The sequence below is a fragment of the Xiphophorus hellerii genome, chromosome 7 (assembly GCF_003331165.1).
Source record: "Xiphophorus hellerii strain 12219 chromosome 7, Xiphophorus_hellerii-4.1, whole genome shotgun sequence".
NCBI classification, from domain to species: domain Eukaryota; kingdom Metazoa; phylum Chordata; class Actinopteri; order Cyprinodontiformes; family Poeciliidae; genus Xiphophorus; species Xiphophorus hellerii.
Genome location: NC_045678.1, coordinates 25,666,466 through 25,683,578, shown reverse-complemented (window position 1 = coordinate 25,683,578; position 17,113 = coordinate 25,666,466). Strand labels below are relative to the sequence as shown.

At 36.4% G+C, this 17,113-nt stretch overlaps 1 protein-coding gene across 3 annotated transcripts in view; it reads right to left on the bottom strand.

Moving 5' to 3' along the window:
* Positions 1-253: 253 nt before the first annotated feature.
* LOC116722878 (neuropilin-2-like) overlaps positions 254-17,113 on the bottom strand; it is a 124,432-nt gene continuing 107,572 nt past the window's right edge. For 2 of the 3 annotated variants that reach the window (XM_032567250.1, XM_032567248.1), the window contains 2 exons: positions 8,342-8,404; positions 254-5,597 (listed from right to left, as the gene is read on the bottom strand). In XM_032567250.1, the coding sequence (XP_032423141.1) occupies positions 5,272-5,597; positions 8,342-8,404 (389 nt within the window). In that variant the 3' untranslated portion in view covers positions 254-5,271. Of the gene's footprint in view, positions 5,598-8,341; positions 8,405-8,825; positions 15,881-17,113 lie in introns of those variants that run through there. The other variant, XM_032567247.1, reaches the window with a different exon arrangement.

The following is a 17,113-nucleotide window of genomic DNA, read 5'->3' as shown; positions in this document are numbered from 1 at the left end:
GTGAATTGGTGATAAGACTGAATTCAATTAAATTGATAAACAACTGCTATGGTGTGCTGTATATTATTACTGAACATTCAAAAGGATGTAATAAACTATTTCAAAGGTAGAAGACTTGTAGATTTTTCTAGTCTTTGATATCCTGGAGTCTGGAGACTATTTGCATATTCATTATGAAAATTGTTAGTCATTCTAGGGTTGCATGAAATTAACATCTTAAACATAACCAACAAGAAAAGCACGTACAGAGCGATTACTTGTTATTTAGCCTTTATTAAATAATAATAACATTAAAAAAAGAAATTCTTCTGTACAAAGTCTACAAACAACAGTTTGAGTTTTCTGGCCAGTGCCGTCGGTGTGTCATAATGTACTGCGTTTGTGTCAGTCAGTTGTGCATAAGTCAATATGTGTGCCTGTGTGTAGCCTTCAAAGAGAGAAGAGGTAATACTATCTGGGTGTTCAGAGGGAAATGAAGCAAAGCCAAGCGGGAGACAGAACAGGTTAACCTTGCACATGTACTCACTGCTCACTCATTGATGTTTTGGTTGCACTGTGTGTAAGAGAAGAGTCAGAGTGAGACATCAGTAGGGAAAGAGAAAGAGTCAGAGATCAAAAAAGATAGAAAGCTCCAAGGCACTTGGAAAACAGTCCAAATAATAATAATAATAAAAAAAATAATGGAGAGAAATTTCTTCATCTCTTTCTTTTGTTTCCTTATTCTCTCTCTCTCTTTTTTGGCAATCATTTAGCAAATTCTGATGATGCGTTTACTCTCAGTGTGCATTTTATGGCTACATTAATGCATGCCTATGACAGTCGAGAGACGAAAGAGGAAATCGAAGACAGAGAACAAATGGGCTCCAGGCAAAGATGCAACTCGTTTCTCTCCTTTACTTCCACTTTTCTGACAAGTGTGACCCAAATCCTATTGGATTCACAGGGAACAGAGACTCAGAAGGACTTGACAAAATCCGATCATCTAGCAGAGTGAAACGTGAACATAGAAAAAGTGAAAAACAGGCAGAGGTCTGTGTCTGATTCTGAAGATGACGTCCCTCCTCACCACCAGCCTAGTGTTTGATTTGTTATTTCTTCAGAGGACCAAGTTTTAATAAATAGAATGTGAATAACATGCCCTGTTTTCTGATATTTTTTTTAACTTTCATGGCTTCTCATTTTGTGTTGCTTTAGAAATCCCTAAAAATGTCCATTCAGTGCTTTAAATACAGTAAGAGAAAAAATAGTATTCACATTTCTTTAAGTTCAATAGTCCAATGTATTTTGTGGATTTGACGGGTTTTGGAACAGGGTGTTTCTTATTTTTAGTCATCTGGTCATAAATACTTTTACTTCTAATTAGCAGATCAGCGCTAACAGCAGAGCTAATCTTTCTTTTAGCGCCTTAGTGTTTTTGCTAACTTTGAAAATGTTAAGCGCACTTAGTTTCCCCTAAATAATTTTTTCAGATAAATTCTAAAGTGCTAATGTACTTGCCATTTTTTTTTACTTTAAGCTTAACATCTGTGTTGACGGTTTGGGTATTGACTGTTGAGAACTCTTCAAGTGGTTAGACATTTATATGTTCATGCTCTTATTTTGAAGTGTTTGAAGACTGTTTACGCGTGCAGTTCAAGGCATTTCCTCGCCTCACGTTTTCCTCCCATCTTTTGTTGCAGTGAAGCAAATGATGATCATTCTGTACCTGTGGAACTGGCAAACAATTTAAAATCTGCTGACTGAAGACAGACATGGACAATTAGGCAAAATCAGCACAGAATTAGCCATTCTCAACAATTATAAGACTGAAACAGACTGTTTGAAAGAATCACTTCCTGAAGTTAAACCATACATGTGGGTGTGAAATAACAAATCTGACCCTACTTAGGGCGATATACTATCTGTTGCAACACATGTTGGGCATCAACATAAGTTTAATTTGCACTTTAGCATTAGCTTCTGCTAATGTTGGTATAGTATCTTAGCTGAACTAATGCTTATGATTAGCGCTTTATGAAAATCAGTCAATACTAACCTCAGAAACTCAGACTAGCTGCACAGTATTCTTCTCTATCCTTCATGATTTGCACAAACTTTTTAAAACATAAATGACATATTACAGGACAGATGTGATTATTTTTTACTGTAAATATTTTTGAACTATGTGAAACATTAAAGGCACCTCACCTGAATTTTCTGTCACCAGCTCAACAGCACAAGGCCACAAGAAAAACTGTAACATTTTCATTTAGCTCTGGTTTTGTATGTGCTCTTCTTAATAAAACTGTAAAATGAGTCTGAAAAGTTATTATGCTTATGTGTTTAAGTCTAATTTTTCCTACTGAATAAAGTCTTGACCTATTTTAATTTTTTTTTTCTGACAAGTAAACATAATCATTGCCATATGTTACTTTCTTTTTGACCTCCTCTGGGTTTTTTGTTGAGCTATCATTTGTCAGGTATCAGAACTGAAATAAATTGTATGATATGCAACATGGGAACCAAAATACTAGACACTAAACTTAAATGGATAAGTTTAGAGTTTGATCTTTAATTTACGATAAATACATGATTTGTGTGTTTTTAAGTGGGATTGTGTGGAGTAATAGTGGAGTTTTATTTGCATTAGAAAGCAGTCAGCGTAATCTTAGTTTGGAGAATCAGAGATGAATTTTCAAAGGAGAGCTAAGCTAATTAAACTTCCACTCAAAAAGGAAATTGTCCATATATGAAACAACTAAAGCCAAAAAACAATCAAGCACTTTTTCAACAGTTTGAACCAACAGTTATTTGCACATAAAATAATTTTGCCTATTTTTTTTTTTTTTATTTTCTCAATCACGACATGTTCAATAATGGTTAATGGACACACAATATTACAATTGCACTGAAAATATTACAATTACCCAGATAAACAAACAAAATCCACTTCCATTGATAAACCATGGTTAATCTGTATAATCGTCTTTGTACCTTTGCGTTTTTAGGAATTATTATGATTAATGGCATCATCTAATGTGATTTGAGTATTATTCAGTGAAGTTTCCGGGGAAAACTTTGTATTGCATTTTATGTTTCCTTATAAAATCTAGCCGATTATGACCCAAGATCCAATTAAAATAACTGATTTGAGCCGGTGACAATATTTTTGTAGTTAAGTAGCCACATTTCCTTACAATAGACTAAGATTAGATTGAAGAAATACACTTTCAAACAACTGGTGGTAGAAATTGATGCACAGCTGGTAGAAAATGTGTACTTGTATCATTTTGTACCCCAAAAAAGTCACTTACAAAACGACTAATACTGCAAGAATAGAAAATAGAAAATAAAAAGGGAGTGAAATAAACAAAGTGAATTTTGCTGAGGGGTTAAGTTCTCATTTGGAATTATTACAGTATTTTTTGATTTACGCAAAACAATCAAATATGTTTTAGTAAATATTTCAAGTTATTTAGGTGCAACATGTTGACGTTGGGAAACTGCAATAATAACATGATGTTACTGGAAAAAAAAAAGTGATTTCTTTTTGGTTCTCCAAACTGAGATTCCTGCTGCAGGTAAGATACTCACAGCTCAGACCTACTCTGCATAACGTCAAACAAACCAAACTCCACCTTTAAAGTTGAGGTGTGGGCCTGAGGATTACGTAAAGTCCTGAAAACAGAGGAGCGTAGATGTTTGCGTGTGTGTGTAGAGGTGAGTGTGTGTCTCATTTGAAGCATCAGTCTCTCCAGCAGCACTGGCCCTCCGTAATGGCTGTCCTCCAATACAGCGTATACTGTAATTTGCTTAAGGCTCGATTGTGTGTCTAAAGAAGTCAACGGTATGCTTCCCAATCCTCACCTTCAGTCATCTTTCTGCATTTTTTCCCCCCAAACAGGCTTCTTAGGATTGAGAGCGATGCTACAACATCAAGTCGATTCATCACTCCCAGTCCACCCAGCCTCATTTAACACTTGTTCAGACCCACTGAGCACATACACAGCTCTTTGGCAATCCATAGGTTGCAATAAAATAATTACTGACATTTTGTTTACACAGTGTCTGTCCATCATTTGGGCATCATACAGTCTGAAAAGCAAAAAAATATAGATATATATATACCAAAAAACCAAAACTCTAGAATACTGAATCTAAAGCACAACTCCATAACAGCATGTTAGATTTTTTTTTGATAAAACTCTGATTTTCTGTCTTGAGTATAACTTTTCCCTACTCTTAGACTGATAATCTGTAATGGGAAATGTAAAATAGAAAAAGGACTAAAGTAACAGCTAAGATCATGGAGTTCAACAAAACCCTAAAAAAAAAGGTCTAAAAATGGCATAAAAAGCTCTACAGGGTTGCTATGAACTGAAGCTTGCTTTTTCTTAACCTTTTTTTTTCATCCAAGTGGACACAAGTCTAAAACAGAACAAAAACAGTCACCATTACTTCTCTATGCCACTGGTTTCACAAAGCGCAGACCGAAGGCGGACAAAGGAGCTAGCGGGCGCTGCATGGCAGGCTTATTGACTTTTAAAACTCACAGAACTCATACCAGAAACTTTCAGAAACAAAACGAAAGGGAAAGAAAATATTTGCCTCCTTTTCCTTTTTCACTGGAAAAAAAAAAAGTCTAGATTCTTTTACGTCGTTTCCTTTTTAAGCTATTTAGAATGGTAGGCATTCACTTGATATGTGTTGATTTGAGTCAAAAGTACCCAGATTAAAATGGACCACTGGAGGAGAAGTCTTCACAAGCAATCGGATGCAAAGACAGATTTTTTCACCCCATCTTCTTTTGGAAGATGAGGAAAAACATCTAAAGTTCTGCGAAGTACCGTTCAGAAATTCATAACTAGAACACCCCAGACTGTGCTGCCATTTGACGTCTAAATGTCCAGATTGTCATGGGTGCTGAAGTCCACTTCATTCCAGTGGTTGGTGGGCTGTATTTTATGGTACTTCAGTCATTTATATTCTTTTATTTCATTCCTTCATTCAATCATTCATTCACAGGCTTTTAGAATCGAGCAGGTTTCTCCTGCAGGCAGAGGAGAAAAGGGACTCAGTTGCTTAAGGGAATCAGGGATCAGAGGTTCCTTCGTTTTTGACCCCCCACCGCCAGCACATAGAGAGTTCAGTGTTACCCCCGTTTGACATCAGAGCAAAGGAGTAGCAAGATTTCAGGCAGGGACGAGGGTTGAAATTTCAGATGGTGCTTCTTTTTCATGTCTATGTCCAAATAAGAAGGAAGGAAAATCTTCAGGGGATGTCCGTCATTCCTCATGCCTCCGAGCAGCACCTCTGCTGGTTTATCTTCACTTTGTGCTTGATCCCGTCATACAGCTCAAAGTTGTAGTTCTCCAGCGTCGTGGAGGAACGCGAGGACAGCCCGCTGTACGAGCACGTGCAGTACAGGAGCAGGCCGGCGCAAACGGCTCCCAGCAGGACGCCCAGCGAGCTCATCACGATGATGGTGAGGAGGATGGGGTCCAGCGTGTACAGCCAGGCATTGTCCTTGTCCTTTTCCGACACCAGCGTCACTGAGGATGGGTCCATGTCGGAGGACGGGGTGGAGAAGGAGGACGGCCAGCCAGAGAAGACAAAATCTGGAGAAAACACAAGAAATTTAGGAAAAAAGACTTTTACACGTGATAAAAATCTAGAGGCTAAAGTTTCTGTCCATCTTGGACGTTTTGTAACAAATGTTCAATTTTGGTCTGGGCTTTCACTAGGCCATTCTAACGCATGGATGTGGTTTGATCTAAAGCAGGGTTGACAAATTCTTGTCCTTAAAGGGGACCTGTTATGCTTCCTTGAACAGGTTAAGATACAGTACAGACCAAAAGTTTGGACACACCTTTTAATTCAATGAGTTTCCTTTATTTTCATGATTATTGACATTGTAGATTCACACCGAAGACATCAAAACTATGAATAACACATGTGGAAATATGCACTAAACAAAAAAGTGTAAAACAACTGAAAATACCCCTTATATTCTAGTTTCTTCAAAGTAGCAACCTTTTGCTGTGATTACTGCTTTGCACACACTCTGCATTTTCTTGATGAGCTTCAAGAGTCACCTGAAATGGTTTTCACTTCATAGGTGTGCCCTGTCAGGTTAATAAGTGGGATTTCTTGCCTTATAAATAGTCATGAAAATAAAGAAAACCTATTGAATTAGAAGGTGTGTCCAAATTTTTGGTCTGTACTGTAGGTCAACATCTTCATTACATTTTTTCCACCAAGTTTTTCTTGATTGTGAGATTTTAGTCTGATCAGTTCTGCCATTTTGAGGTCCTTTCAGAATGAGCTGTTTAAGGCGAATTGTCACTTTAAATCCAAATAAGCTGCTGCCAGCCATGCCCCCCAACTCAACATTTACACTTGCATGTGAAAATGGCTGAAAATAGATACGCAATTATAGAATCGTGCATCTTTGAAAAACAGAAGTGGAACCTCATGCACAACCAACAAGAATGCAGCAAGTGGTTTCTAAATGGTAAGCCAACAACTAAACTCTTGTCCTTACCAGCAGCCATTGTACACAAGGGAAACCAGCTGATCCAATGCTGAAGCTCAGCTTGGGTTGCTAGGTAACGGGCGGGGCTGGACTGGGGTTGCTAGGTGATAGGCGGTGCTTACTGATTTGTGACGTTACATTCCGAAGGTTTTTAAAATGGCTAATTTTCCAGACACCAAAAAACATTAATTTACTATTAACTTATTGCCTAAGACCAGCTGAGTGTTTTTTTTATAAGTGCTCTGGCTGTTTGAAGTACAAAAACGTGCAAAATGTGACTTGTGCGTAATATGTCCCCTTTAACAACCTATCCTGCATTTTGCTTAAACACCCCTGAATTAAACAAATTAGACAAATGGTTCACAACCAGGCCTCTGCAGAACTTAATGACATACTGAGAGGGTAATTCAGTGATCGCCTTTGCTGTGTTGGAACGGAGACAGTTGATGTAGGATTGGACGCCTCTCATCTTTTCAAGTCAAAGAGCTGCTTCTGCCCCTTAACTTACAAAATAAAATGTCTTGAACCGCAAAAAGATTGCATGTATAAATATGTGCTACATGATCTGTTGTAATTTAAAAGCTAATGAAATTAAACTAAAATATGTATTTATATTTAGAAGAAATTAACCAAATTTTTACCAAGGGAAAAAACTGTAAATGGTTGCCTACATAAAAACATAAATCAAAACCTCAAAATTACTTTTGCAAGTCTCATACCATTGCTGCCATTTTGTTGTAGATTTTCTACATATACAGTACAGACCAAAAGTTTGGACACACCTTTTAATTCAATGAGTTTCCTTTATTTTCATGACTATTGACATTGTAGAATCACACTGAAGGCATCAAACTATGAATAACACATGTGGAAATATGCACTAAACAAAAAAGTGTAAAACAACTGAAAATAGCCCTTATATTCTAGTTTCTTCAAAGTAACAACCTTTTGCTGTGATTACTGCTTTGCACACACTCTGCATTTTCTTGATGAGCTTCAAGAGGTAGTCACCTGAAATGGTTTTCACTTCATAGGTGTGCCCTGTCAGGTTAATAAGTGGGATTTCTTGCCTTATAAATAGTCATGAAAATAAAGAAAACCCATTTTAATTAGAAGGTGTGTCCAAACTTTTGGTCTGTACTGTATATTGCATAAAACATTTAGAACTGTTAAACCCACCTTTTTTATTGTCTGAATAATTAAAAGCTTTTGTTATTACAAAAATGCAATGTTTTGCATTCTACATCTGAAAATGTAGAATTCAGACGTGTTAAGGCTTTTCAATGTCTAAACTGCTTTTGCTGGTTCAGAACGATGCCTGTTTATCTATGTGGTAAAACAGTGATGCAAATGTATCCTTTTTAGCACTTTATGAGAAGCCCACACAGAAAAAGGCTCCAGACAGACAGTAAACACACATTTTAGAAGACAAACTGCAAGTATTCTCTTGTAAATGTCTAGGGGCTGGAAAAAGCAAAAAAAAAAAAAAAAAAAATTCTGTAGACTGTGATTGCTACAGTCATGTTTTTCTGTGTGCATAGGAGTGAGCTGTCTGTCGTGCTTTATGGGTCATTGAAACATAAAAAACAAAGGCAAAAAAAGAGACTACATGCAAAAAAAAAAAAAGAGAAAAAAACGTTTGAATGCTCGCTAACATTCTTCTTCCTTCTGTGCAAACTCTGTCAGACTGCTGCCACAGGCTTATTTCTTGTAGAACTGCATGTATAAAGAAGAGCTACAGGCATGCCTCTGCTAACAGTATTTCCATTAAAGTGTGTGGGTGAGACAGACTGTGTAGCCTCTGGCTGCCGGAGGGGAGGACCTTACCTCCATTGACGTGCTGCTTGTGATTGAAAGCAGGATCGTTTCCAAAATCTTTAGGCTTCTGATCTGTAGGAGAGACGGAAAGAAAAGCTGCATTAATCTCCCCTGTCCACTCGCTTACTCCAGAGTTTAGATCATGTTGTGATAACATCAGTCCATCTCTGATGCTGTCAGCACACAGCAGCTGCATTTGTAGATGGAAATCGCTCGGTACAATGGCCTCGATCTTGTTTAAAGTTTTCTAAAGAGAACAAACAACAAATCTCACACAGAAACCTTTTGTAGTGTCTGTGTTCAGTCTGTCGAGGGAAAGATATAAAGCTGTACTTTTCAGCCAGGCTCCCCACCAGTTTCATAGGGTGATAAGAATCAGTGTTTTTTTTTAAAATTATTTTTGTTTGCTTATAAATGAAAAAAAGTTGGGAGATTGAAAGAGAGTGTGAAGATAGGGAGGAAAAAGACAGATAAAGACACACAAAACTTTTTATTTTGATAGAAAAATATTATTTTTATTACTTTCACATTCACCACAACCATTTTTCTTTTACATACCAAGCCAGAGAAATTCAACAAGCTAAAATACCATGTTTAAACTGCTGAGTGCAAGGCTTTGAAGGCTTTGTTATAGGCTCAGTTCTTGTTCAGTTCGATTTGAGAATAAAAAATAAAAATGGAGCAATATCTGTGGAGCTGATAATCATTTATTAGGAACCAAAAGCACTTTATAACCAGAAACTGTAATAGATATTCAGAAGATAGGAGGTGAAAACGTAATTTAGGGTGTGCAGGAAAAAAAAAAAAGATATGGAGCCTCATTTCCTCTGTTAGATAAGGTCATTCATCCACGAGACAAGTTTGGCATCTTCAATTTTATAGATTCAATAAACTCCAAGCTTCAAGTTCTCCCTTAACTGTAAATAACAGCGAGATTAAAACTTTTAAAGGACACCTGCTGTAAAATTTGAGGTTTCTATTATAAAAAGTTAACATGGACATACAGAGCTGAAGAAAAAGAAGAAACAAACCCTGTATTAACAAAGATGTACCTTTGCATATTCAATCAGAGTGTGAGCACTTTCTGTGTCATGCATCAATATTTCATATCAGCAAAGTCCAACACAAATCAACAACAATGTATTTCCTTTCTCACAAGAATAACAGCAAAATGTGCAAATAAACATTGTTTTTAACTAATGACTGCGTTTTACTTGTATCAAGAGTCAAAAATGATCTCCAATATAGAAACTAGTGAAAAGTTTACATAATCTCATGGGGGCAATACATTTCGTTATCTGGAGTTTGAACAGACATAGATGTATGTCTTCATATTTTTTTTTGCTAAACCTAGTAATGTTCTAACTGTCAAGAATGGTGATGACAACATCATGCTGTGGGCTGGGTTCACAGATTTTAAAACTGGTGCATAGCACAAACTGGCTGGAAAATACAAGACGGAGAAATGTTTTCAAATTCTCCAGTAAACATAAATAGGGAGACAATATAAAACAAATCAGAATTACAAGCAAAATTGGTTATGAACTGCATAAGCAGAAAACTTGAAACCCCAATAAAAAGTGAAGACCATTCCAGGATTCAAATCCTGGAATGGTCTAAATCCAGGATTTACAAAGCTTATGTGGTCAAGTATAAGATGGGAGTTTAGGTATATTGCGTCATGAGAAAATAATTATTAAAATAAATGATTAAAAGCCTAAAATTACCATGACAACCATGCACATGAGTTAGTGTAAACTTCTGACAAAAAGTGAATATAGATGTCTGAGTTGAAAGGAACAAACAGTTTAGAAGAAAAGAAATGAAGCTGCAAAATGTAACCAGTAATTAAAACAACAGGAAGGATCACTTATGCTCCAGTGAGGCAGAAAGTTTTTTTACAGGTAATATGACTCTGCTGTCGCTGAAGACAGGATCGGACCTATGAACAACTGAGATATTTCTTTTTTTTTTTCTTAAAACATGAGCTTAAACTGGACACCTTTTCAATATCCAACCAAAATTTGGGATTATTGTACCACTGGAACACTGAACTGTCTTTTAGTCTCCAGCTAATAAAAAAAATATTTCTAGAACAACACAAAACCCAAAACACCAGTCTCACTGTCAACAATAAAACCAGTTTTACATCACCTGACCAAAGAAATAAAAGCTACTGCTTCAAAATTAGCACCTTCAGACTGGTCTGAAATTTACAAGGCAAAAACAAGGAGGTGGAAGCATCAGGCTGTGGGATTTTTTCCACTGTCTATGCTATTGGTGCATTTCACAGAGGGGAGGAAAAAAATAAAGTTCTACCTCAGTTACTTCAACTTTGTTCTTTTGCAATTATTTGTTCCAACAAGGGAAAAAAAGCATTACATCAAGAAAAGCCAGTAATGCCTTGATTATTTCAGTAACTAAAACATTATTTATGCAAGTTAGAAACCTTTATGATGTCTTCCTGCAATCTGCTTTTGCTGTAAAAGTTCTGACTTGTAAATATATAAAAGCGCCCCTTCGCAGCAGTCTCTGAGCTCCAAACCTCTGTTGTCTTTGATCAAATAAAACCACCGTGGGCCTCAACAAAACATCAAATCACTTACGGGGAGATGGCAAAAACAAAGTAAGGGTAAGAGGAGCTTGGACAGTCTTTAGATGACCATTGAACAATGTTTAATGATGCTGGCTTAAAGCCTCCAGGCTAAAATTCTGAGAAGAATTATCACATGGATCTGAAGAGGGATTAAAACTCCCTCTAGACCCATTTTTCTCCTCTCTTCAATTAGTAAAGCGAGGAATAAAAAAGAGGCCTTTTTTCATTCAGGCAGAGATGGGGATGGCTCTTTGCCACTTTTGGTTGTACAGGAGCCCGAGGACCTGTTAGAGTGCTCACACTGATAATATTTCTCCAGGAAAAAAAAAAGAAGAAGAAAAGAGATGAAAAAAATATGGATGCCTTGGAGGATAAAAATGCTTACTGCAGGGTTTTATGAACGCAATCGCCTCCATTAACTAATTAGGAATATTAAATGGCTTCAAAGTAGTCCATGATGGAGGGAAGTGAGGCTGATTTAAAAGCTCCCGGTGAAATGTTTTCCAAATCTTTTAAAAAGTTTGATAGACCGAGGACGAATGAAAACAGAAAAGTGCATGAGTAGCACAGCATAAATACGGTCATATATCATTCCTCGGTTTGAATTCGGACTCACATTGATTGGATTATGGCACCGGGCTGCTGGAATGAGTCATCTAATGTGTAAATCATGCACAAGTTGATTGGAATTGAAGAAAGAGGAGCTGGGGAAGGCACAGAATGGATATGCAAGCACAAAATAACTGAAATACTTGTTGACCGAAGCACAAAACTGCATTCTGTGAGCTGCAGTGTGATGAAATAAGTCAATGCAGAGAACTATTCCATAAAATAATGATTTAACTGACTTTATGGGAGCTCAGTTTAAATCTGCATAATTACCTCACACTGGTGCATATTGGTTCATTTGGTTTGCATGCAGTGCCTTGCAAAAGTATTAGTACCCCTTTAGATTTTTCACATGTTGTGATGCTATAACCGCAAACATTAACATTATGTGACGGACTGATTAGTAATGTAAGGTACTAATCACCTAACTCAACACACATAAAACAATTATTAAAAAAACATATCTATTTGGCTAAAGTCGTCAAATGGAAAAAAAAAATTGTAACCTCTGCTGATATAATGTATCCTCCCAGCATGACGCTGCCACCACCTGTCATTACTTTGGGTATGGTGTGTTTATGGTGATGTGAATTAAGTTTTACATAATTTTCTGCTTCAATCAAACCGTGTTTTTATGTGTCATCTATCCAGAGACTCTTTCTCCCATGTGTTGTGTCCTCAACATGCCTTGAAATAAACTGCAACAATGTTTTTTTTCTTCTCTCAGCTCTTTCATAAAGGCAAGATTTATGGAGTATATGACAAATGGTTGTCCTCTCAACTGATTCCCCCACCTGATGAGCGGACCTCGATGCATTATAGTCGACGTAAGTCACACAGAATCACACAGTTTACTAATAAGGTGACTCATGAAGGCATTTGGTTGCACTAATGGTTACTAGATTAAAGGGGGCTGAATTTTAATTTCTTGTTTCCATTTGACAATCAATTGTTATTTTGTGTTGACCTATCATAAACTTCCATACTAAAGTTTGTGATTATAAAGTGACAGAATGTCAAAAAGTCAAGGGATATGAATACTTTTTGTGTCATGCCTGCCTTCGTCATTCTGTCGGTTTTCCCAAAAGACTTCTTTCATTTGCTCTTGTGTTTGAAACGACCTGCCCTCCATCTTCAATCCAATCCCCCAACCTGCCTTCCCGTTAGCCTCTCTCTCAGAGTAAAAAGAAAAGTCTATCTTTAGAAAGTATGGACAGCTATCCTTTTTTGTCCTCCCTTCTTTCATCTCCTTCCATCTCGGGGAGCATTCTTAGGAGGAAAAAGGGGGCTCGCTTAATGGGCCATTCTCCTCGGAGAGATTCTGCTCCCCTCCATCACTGCCTCTCATTTACTCTCTTGTGTTTTCTTTTTTTTTTACTGGGAGGATTTGCAGAAAAGTAAGGGAGAAGATATTGAAACAGGGAGGTCTTGATTCAAGAAAGGATGGGGGGATTTAGACATGAACAAAGTGATGTAGGTGTGTAGCAGAAGAGACAAGATGGCGAGATACTGATTTGAAGTACAGACATTTTAAGAAGCAAATTAAACTGCTATTGTGTTGATTTGCTTCATTTTGTATTAGAGTCTAAATTGAACACTTGGATCCAGATGGCTTCAACTGTAAGCAGTGACATGAAATAATAAATAAAAATCAACAAAAATATTCTCTCAGATCTGCCGTAAAATATTATGCAGCCCTAAATAAAACATGCGGTGTCTATAAAATGGGTTTAAGTGTAGAACATAATCACAGCAAAATTTACAAATGACCCACAGCTTGCAAAATTAAAAGAAAAGTGCTCAATCTCAACATTGTAAATAAAGTTTAACAACTTATCAGGAAAAAGGCTAAAATCTTTTGAGTAATATTTATCTCAAAATGCATTTAAAGTGTAAGAGTATGCAGTAAAATATGTAAATCCATACACAGTTAGGCACTCTAAAATAAATATAAATTTAAACACTGGATCTAAAAAGTGTACACATCCCGATTAAAATGGTAATTTGTACAAACAAAAGCAATAAATCATTTTTAATTTTTCCCACCTTAACTGTGAGATACATGTCAGAGGCTTCTTCAAATTCGCTGTAATCCAGACTGCTACAGGAGATCTTCCCTGCCCAAAGCATCACCATTTACTCTAACTATTTGAAGAGTTTTGAAGTAATATGAGTTATCACAACATTTAATATCCCTGTGGGATCAATGGAGTTTTTGAATTTGAACTGAAAATCCTGGTCAATTAAACTGAAAAACAAACAAATGCGTCAGGTGGAACATGTAAAAAATGGTTACCTGGTTGCTAAGTATGAATACTTTGTAGAATCAACTTAAGATCAACAGTTCAGCTTTATAAGATTTTTCAAATTGCATCCCTTGGATAAATCATTTTTTTGCAGGAAGGATGAAGTAATGCAAAAGATTTAAAGCTTTAACTTTTTGTTCACTGCAAATATGCTAATTTTTCAGTTAAATTGTGAAGGATTTATCTGACTTATACTTCACAAAACTCCTCACATTTTAACAGTGTACACTTTTGAGATCTGCTATATCCATACATGTACATGTAAACAATAAAAAAGATTGTATATATAAACATTCTCCAAACCTTTATTAAAACGAATTTGTCCAAATTCCTTTAATCTGAGAGAAAAAGGCAGGTTGGTGACAATCTTTAAATATTAAGAAACTTCTCTCACGGATGAACAAACATATATAAATACAAGCATAACTGCTCAACTTTTATTTCTATATCAAACCAACTCTATTAAAGCTTCTGTTGATATCTTTGCTCATGTGATTGGTTGCCTTTAAACACTTAGTTGCTGCACAACACAATTAAACCAAAAGCTTCTTCAGTACAACGTTGATATAAGCATTACTAAAAGAAATTTGTTTTTAAAAAAGGACACTCAAGCTAAACAAATAAGAGTTATTTTCATCACAGCATGTTTGGTCTCATTTCTTGACTTAAAGCAGACCTGGAAACTGTGGTGAGTATGCATCCAAAGTGAAACTTCCATTCCACAAAAGTGAATGAAAGTTTGTTGCATGTAGTTGCACAGAAACCAGAATGAAAGCATTCCTTTTGAATTCAGAGTTTTTTTCATTCAGTCAATCAAATGTAAGACTGACATCGAGTTTTAGTTTGAAACATTAACCAACAGGCAGAAGATCCAGGCAACATTCGGCAATCATCCACATTTTGATTTGACACTGAAGCACAATCTCAAACTATGGTGGGAAGGAGGTGAAAGTTTTAAAACACATTTTTATCAAAGGCATATCCAAGGTTTGATGAACAAAAAACACCCAAAGTAACATGTGAGGCTTGAAAAGTTTTTAAGACTGTCCGTGCATTTATCACTTTTCATTTTTATTGCGGGATTCATCTCCTTAACCCTCTGCTTATGTCACACCAATACTCTCGTCTTTTTCTGTCCTTTGCCCTTCTCTGACAAATAAACTTTCCTCAATAAGACTCTAAGAAGTGCTGAAACAAAATTCATCCTCCAAACTTGTGGGTGAACCTCTGAGAAAAGAGGAACACTGACATTGCCAATTGCATATCCATGCAGTCTTTCCAACAATTTGTTAGGTGATCGATGTAAGTTTGCTTATGCTTAATTGAAGATCCAATTAATCTCTAGTCTGATTTACACTTAACACTATGAAGAACATCAAAAATCATTATGCTGAAACTGTAGAACTGTGAGCTGAAGCTTCTCCATCTTCAAGGACAGGACTTCCTTATCAGGCACCAACCCAGAGGTGTGCACCGATCCATTATCGATAAGAAGAGCTGAAGCACTTCCACCATTGCTGAACAGAGCTGTTGTTGCTGAGTTCCTTGTTCTTTGAAGAAAAGGATCAGACTGCTTTAGCTCTTCATTTGACCATATTGTCCTGTTGACACCGTATGACTCATTAAGAGTCCAGTCATTTCAGCAGCGGGAGCTGTAGCTGTCGTCTTTTTCCAGCGTTATGATGAGTTTGGGTTCCAGGCTGGAATCCGTTCCCGGGTAAAGGTGGTTCTGGTTGGAGCTGCGGAACATGTTACAGCTGGGGTTTTGACTCTGGCAGTAGCTCTCTGGATCTTGCTGATAGGCTGGTTGGTTGTTGTGGTACATCACTGAATGGTGGTGGTGATGATGGTGGTGGTGGCCACTGTTGGACTTCCTGCTCATCCAGTGGCGGCGTTGGCAGCAGAGAATCAGAACCACAGTCAGACCTATCAACAGCAGGAAGGCGCTGCCTCCCATCAACACATAGTACCAGTAGGCAGGGATCGGATGCACCTTCACTGCGTCTACAGTGGGCCTCATCCCAGATATGGCACCCCCTGGAGGGCAGGAGGAAACATTACTGATTGGCTCAGTGGAGGAGTGAGGCAGGCATGCAGACTGCATTGAAGAGTTTAAAGCTGGAGATTGTCTGTTTATCTGGACATGGCAGATCTGACAAGCTTTTAATTTCTCTGCATGCTTACAGCTGGATGCATCTCCTGTAATGCAGTATCAATATTATATGATATATAGCTCTGGAAAAGCTGAATGTTATTTCCATAAATCCAGCGTAGGCACACATCATTCTGCTTAAAAGGACTGATCACCTGAATCCAACAGCAATCTAAAAGCGCATGCCAAGATGCAGAGAAAGCTCTGATTTCACTAAATATTGATTTCTGAGCTCTTGTAATGTTTAAATATCAATGCGTTGTTTTGTTTAAACATGATTTTTTTTTGTTACTTTATTCTTTGGAAACGCTACCTTCTTGTCTCCTTGAGCAATTTATGTTTATTTGCAAAAAAAAAAAAAGAAAAAGAAAAATCAATCACTGTATTTTTATTTGGGAGACATGCCACTAGTTTACAGAACAAATCATTTCATTTTACTTAAGAAAAATCAATCACTGTATTTTTATTTGGGAGACATGCCACTAGTTTACAGAACAAATCATTTCATTTTACTTAAGCATAAATTTTGAAACCTCAAACAAAAGCAATACCACAACAACAACAAAAAATCTATTTAAAAATTAAATATGTCTAGACTTCCTTGTGGTCTGAAGTTCATAAAATTTTAATGTTAGATAAACCTACTAAGAATAGGTATAGATGTTCTTTCCTTGGAATGATTAGAATCATAGTATTACACAACAAATATAATATAGTATAACATAATATAATATAATATAATAAAACATAATATAATATATTTTGTACTTAAATTATTGAGGAAACAAAATAGAACTAGAGAATAATAAAAACTGTACAGTGCATTAGTTTATTATCATTTTATGTTGTTTTTATAAAATAACAAAATGTTACAAAATTAAATAAAGTAAAATTGAAAATAACATAAAGCAGAGCTAATTAAACTTAAATTCCCAGGAGTACAAATGAGTTGTAGATTTTTAAAACTATATGGTTTATTTTATCATGTTGGATTTTATTGCCAACTGATGATGTTGTTTGTATTGGTGTTCCTTGATCTACTGAAATATCCAGAACAAAATAGAGTCAAGCAAAAGAAAAAATATTAAAAAAACACCGAAACAGTAGATTTTAGATTT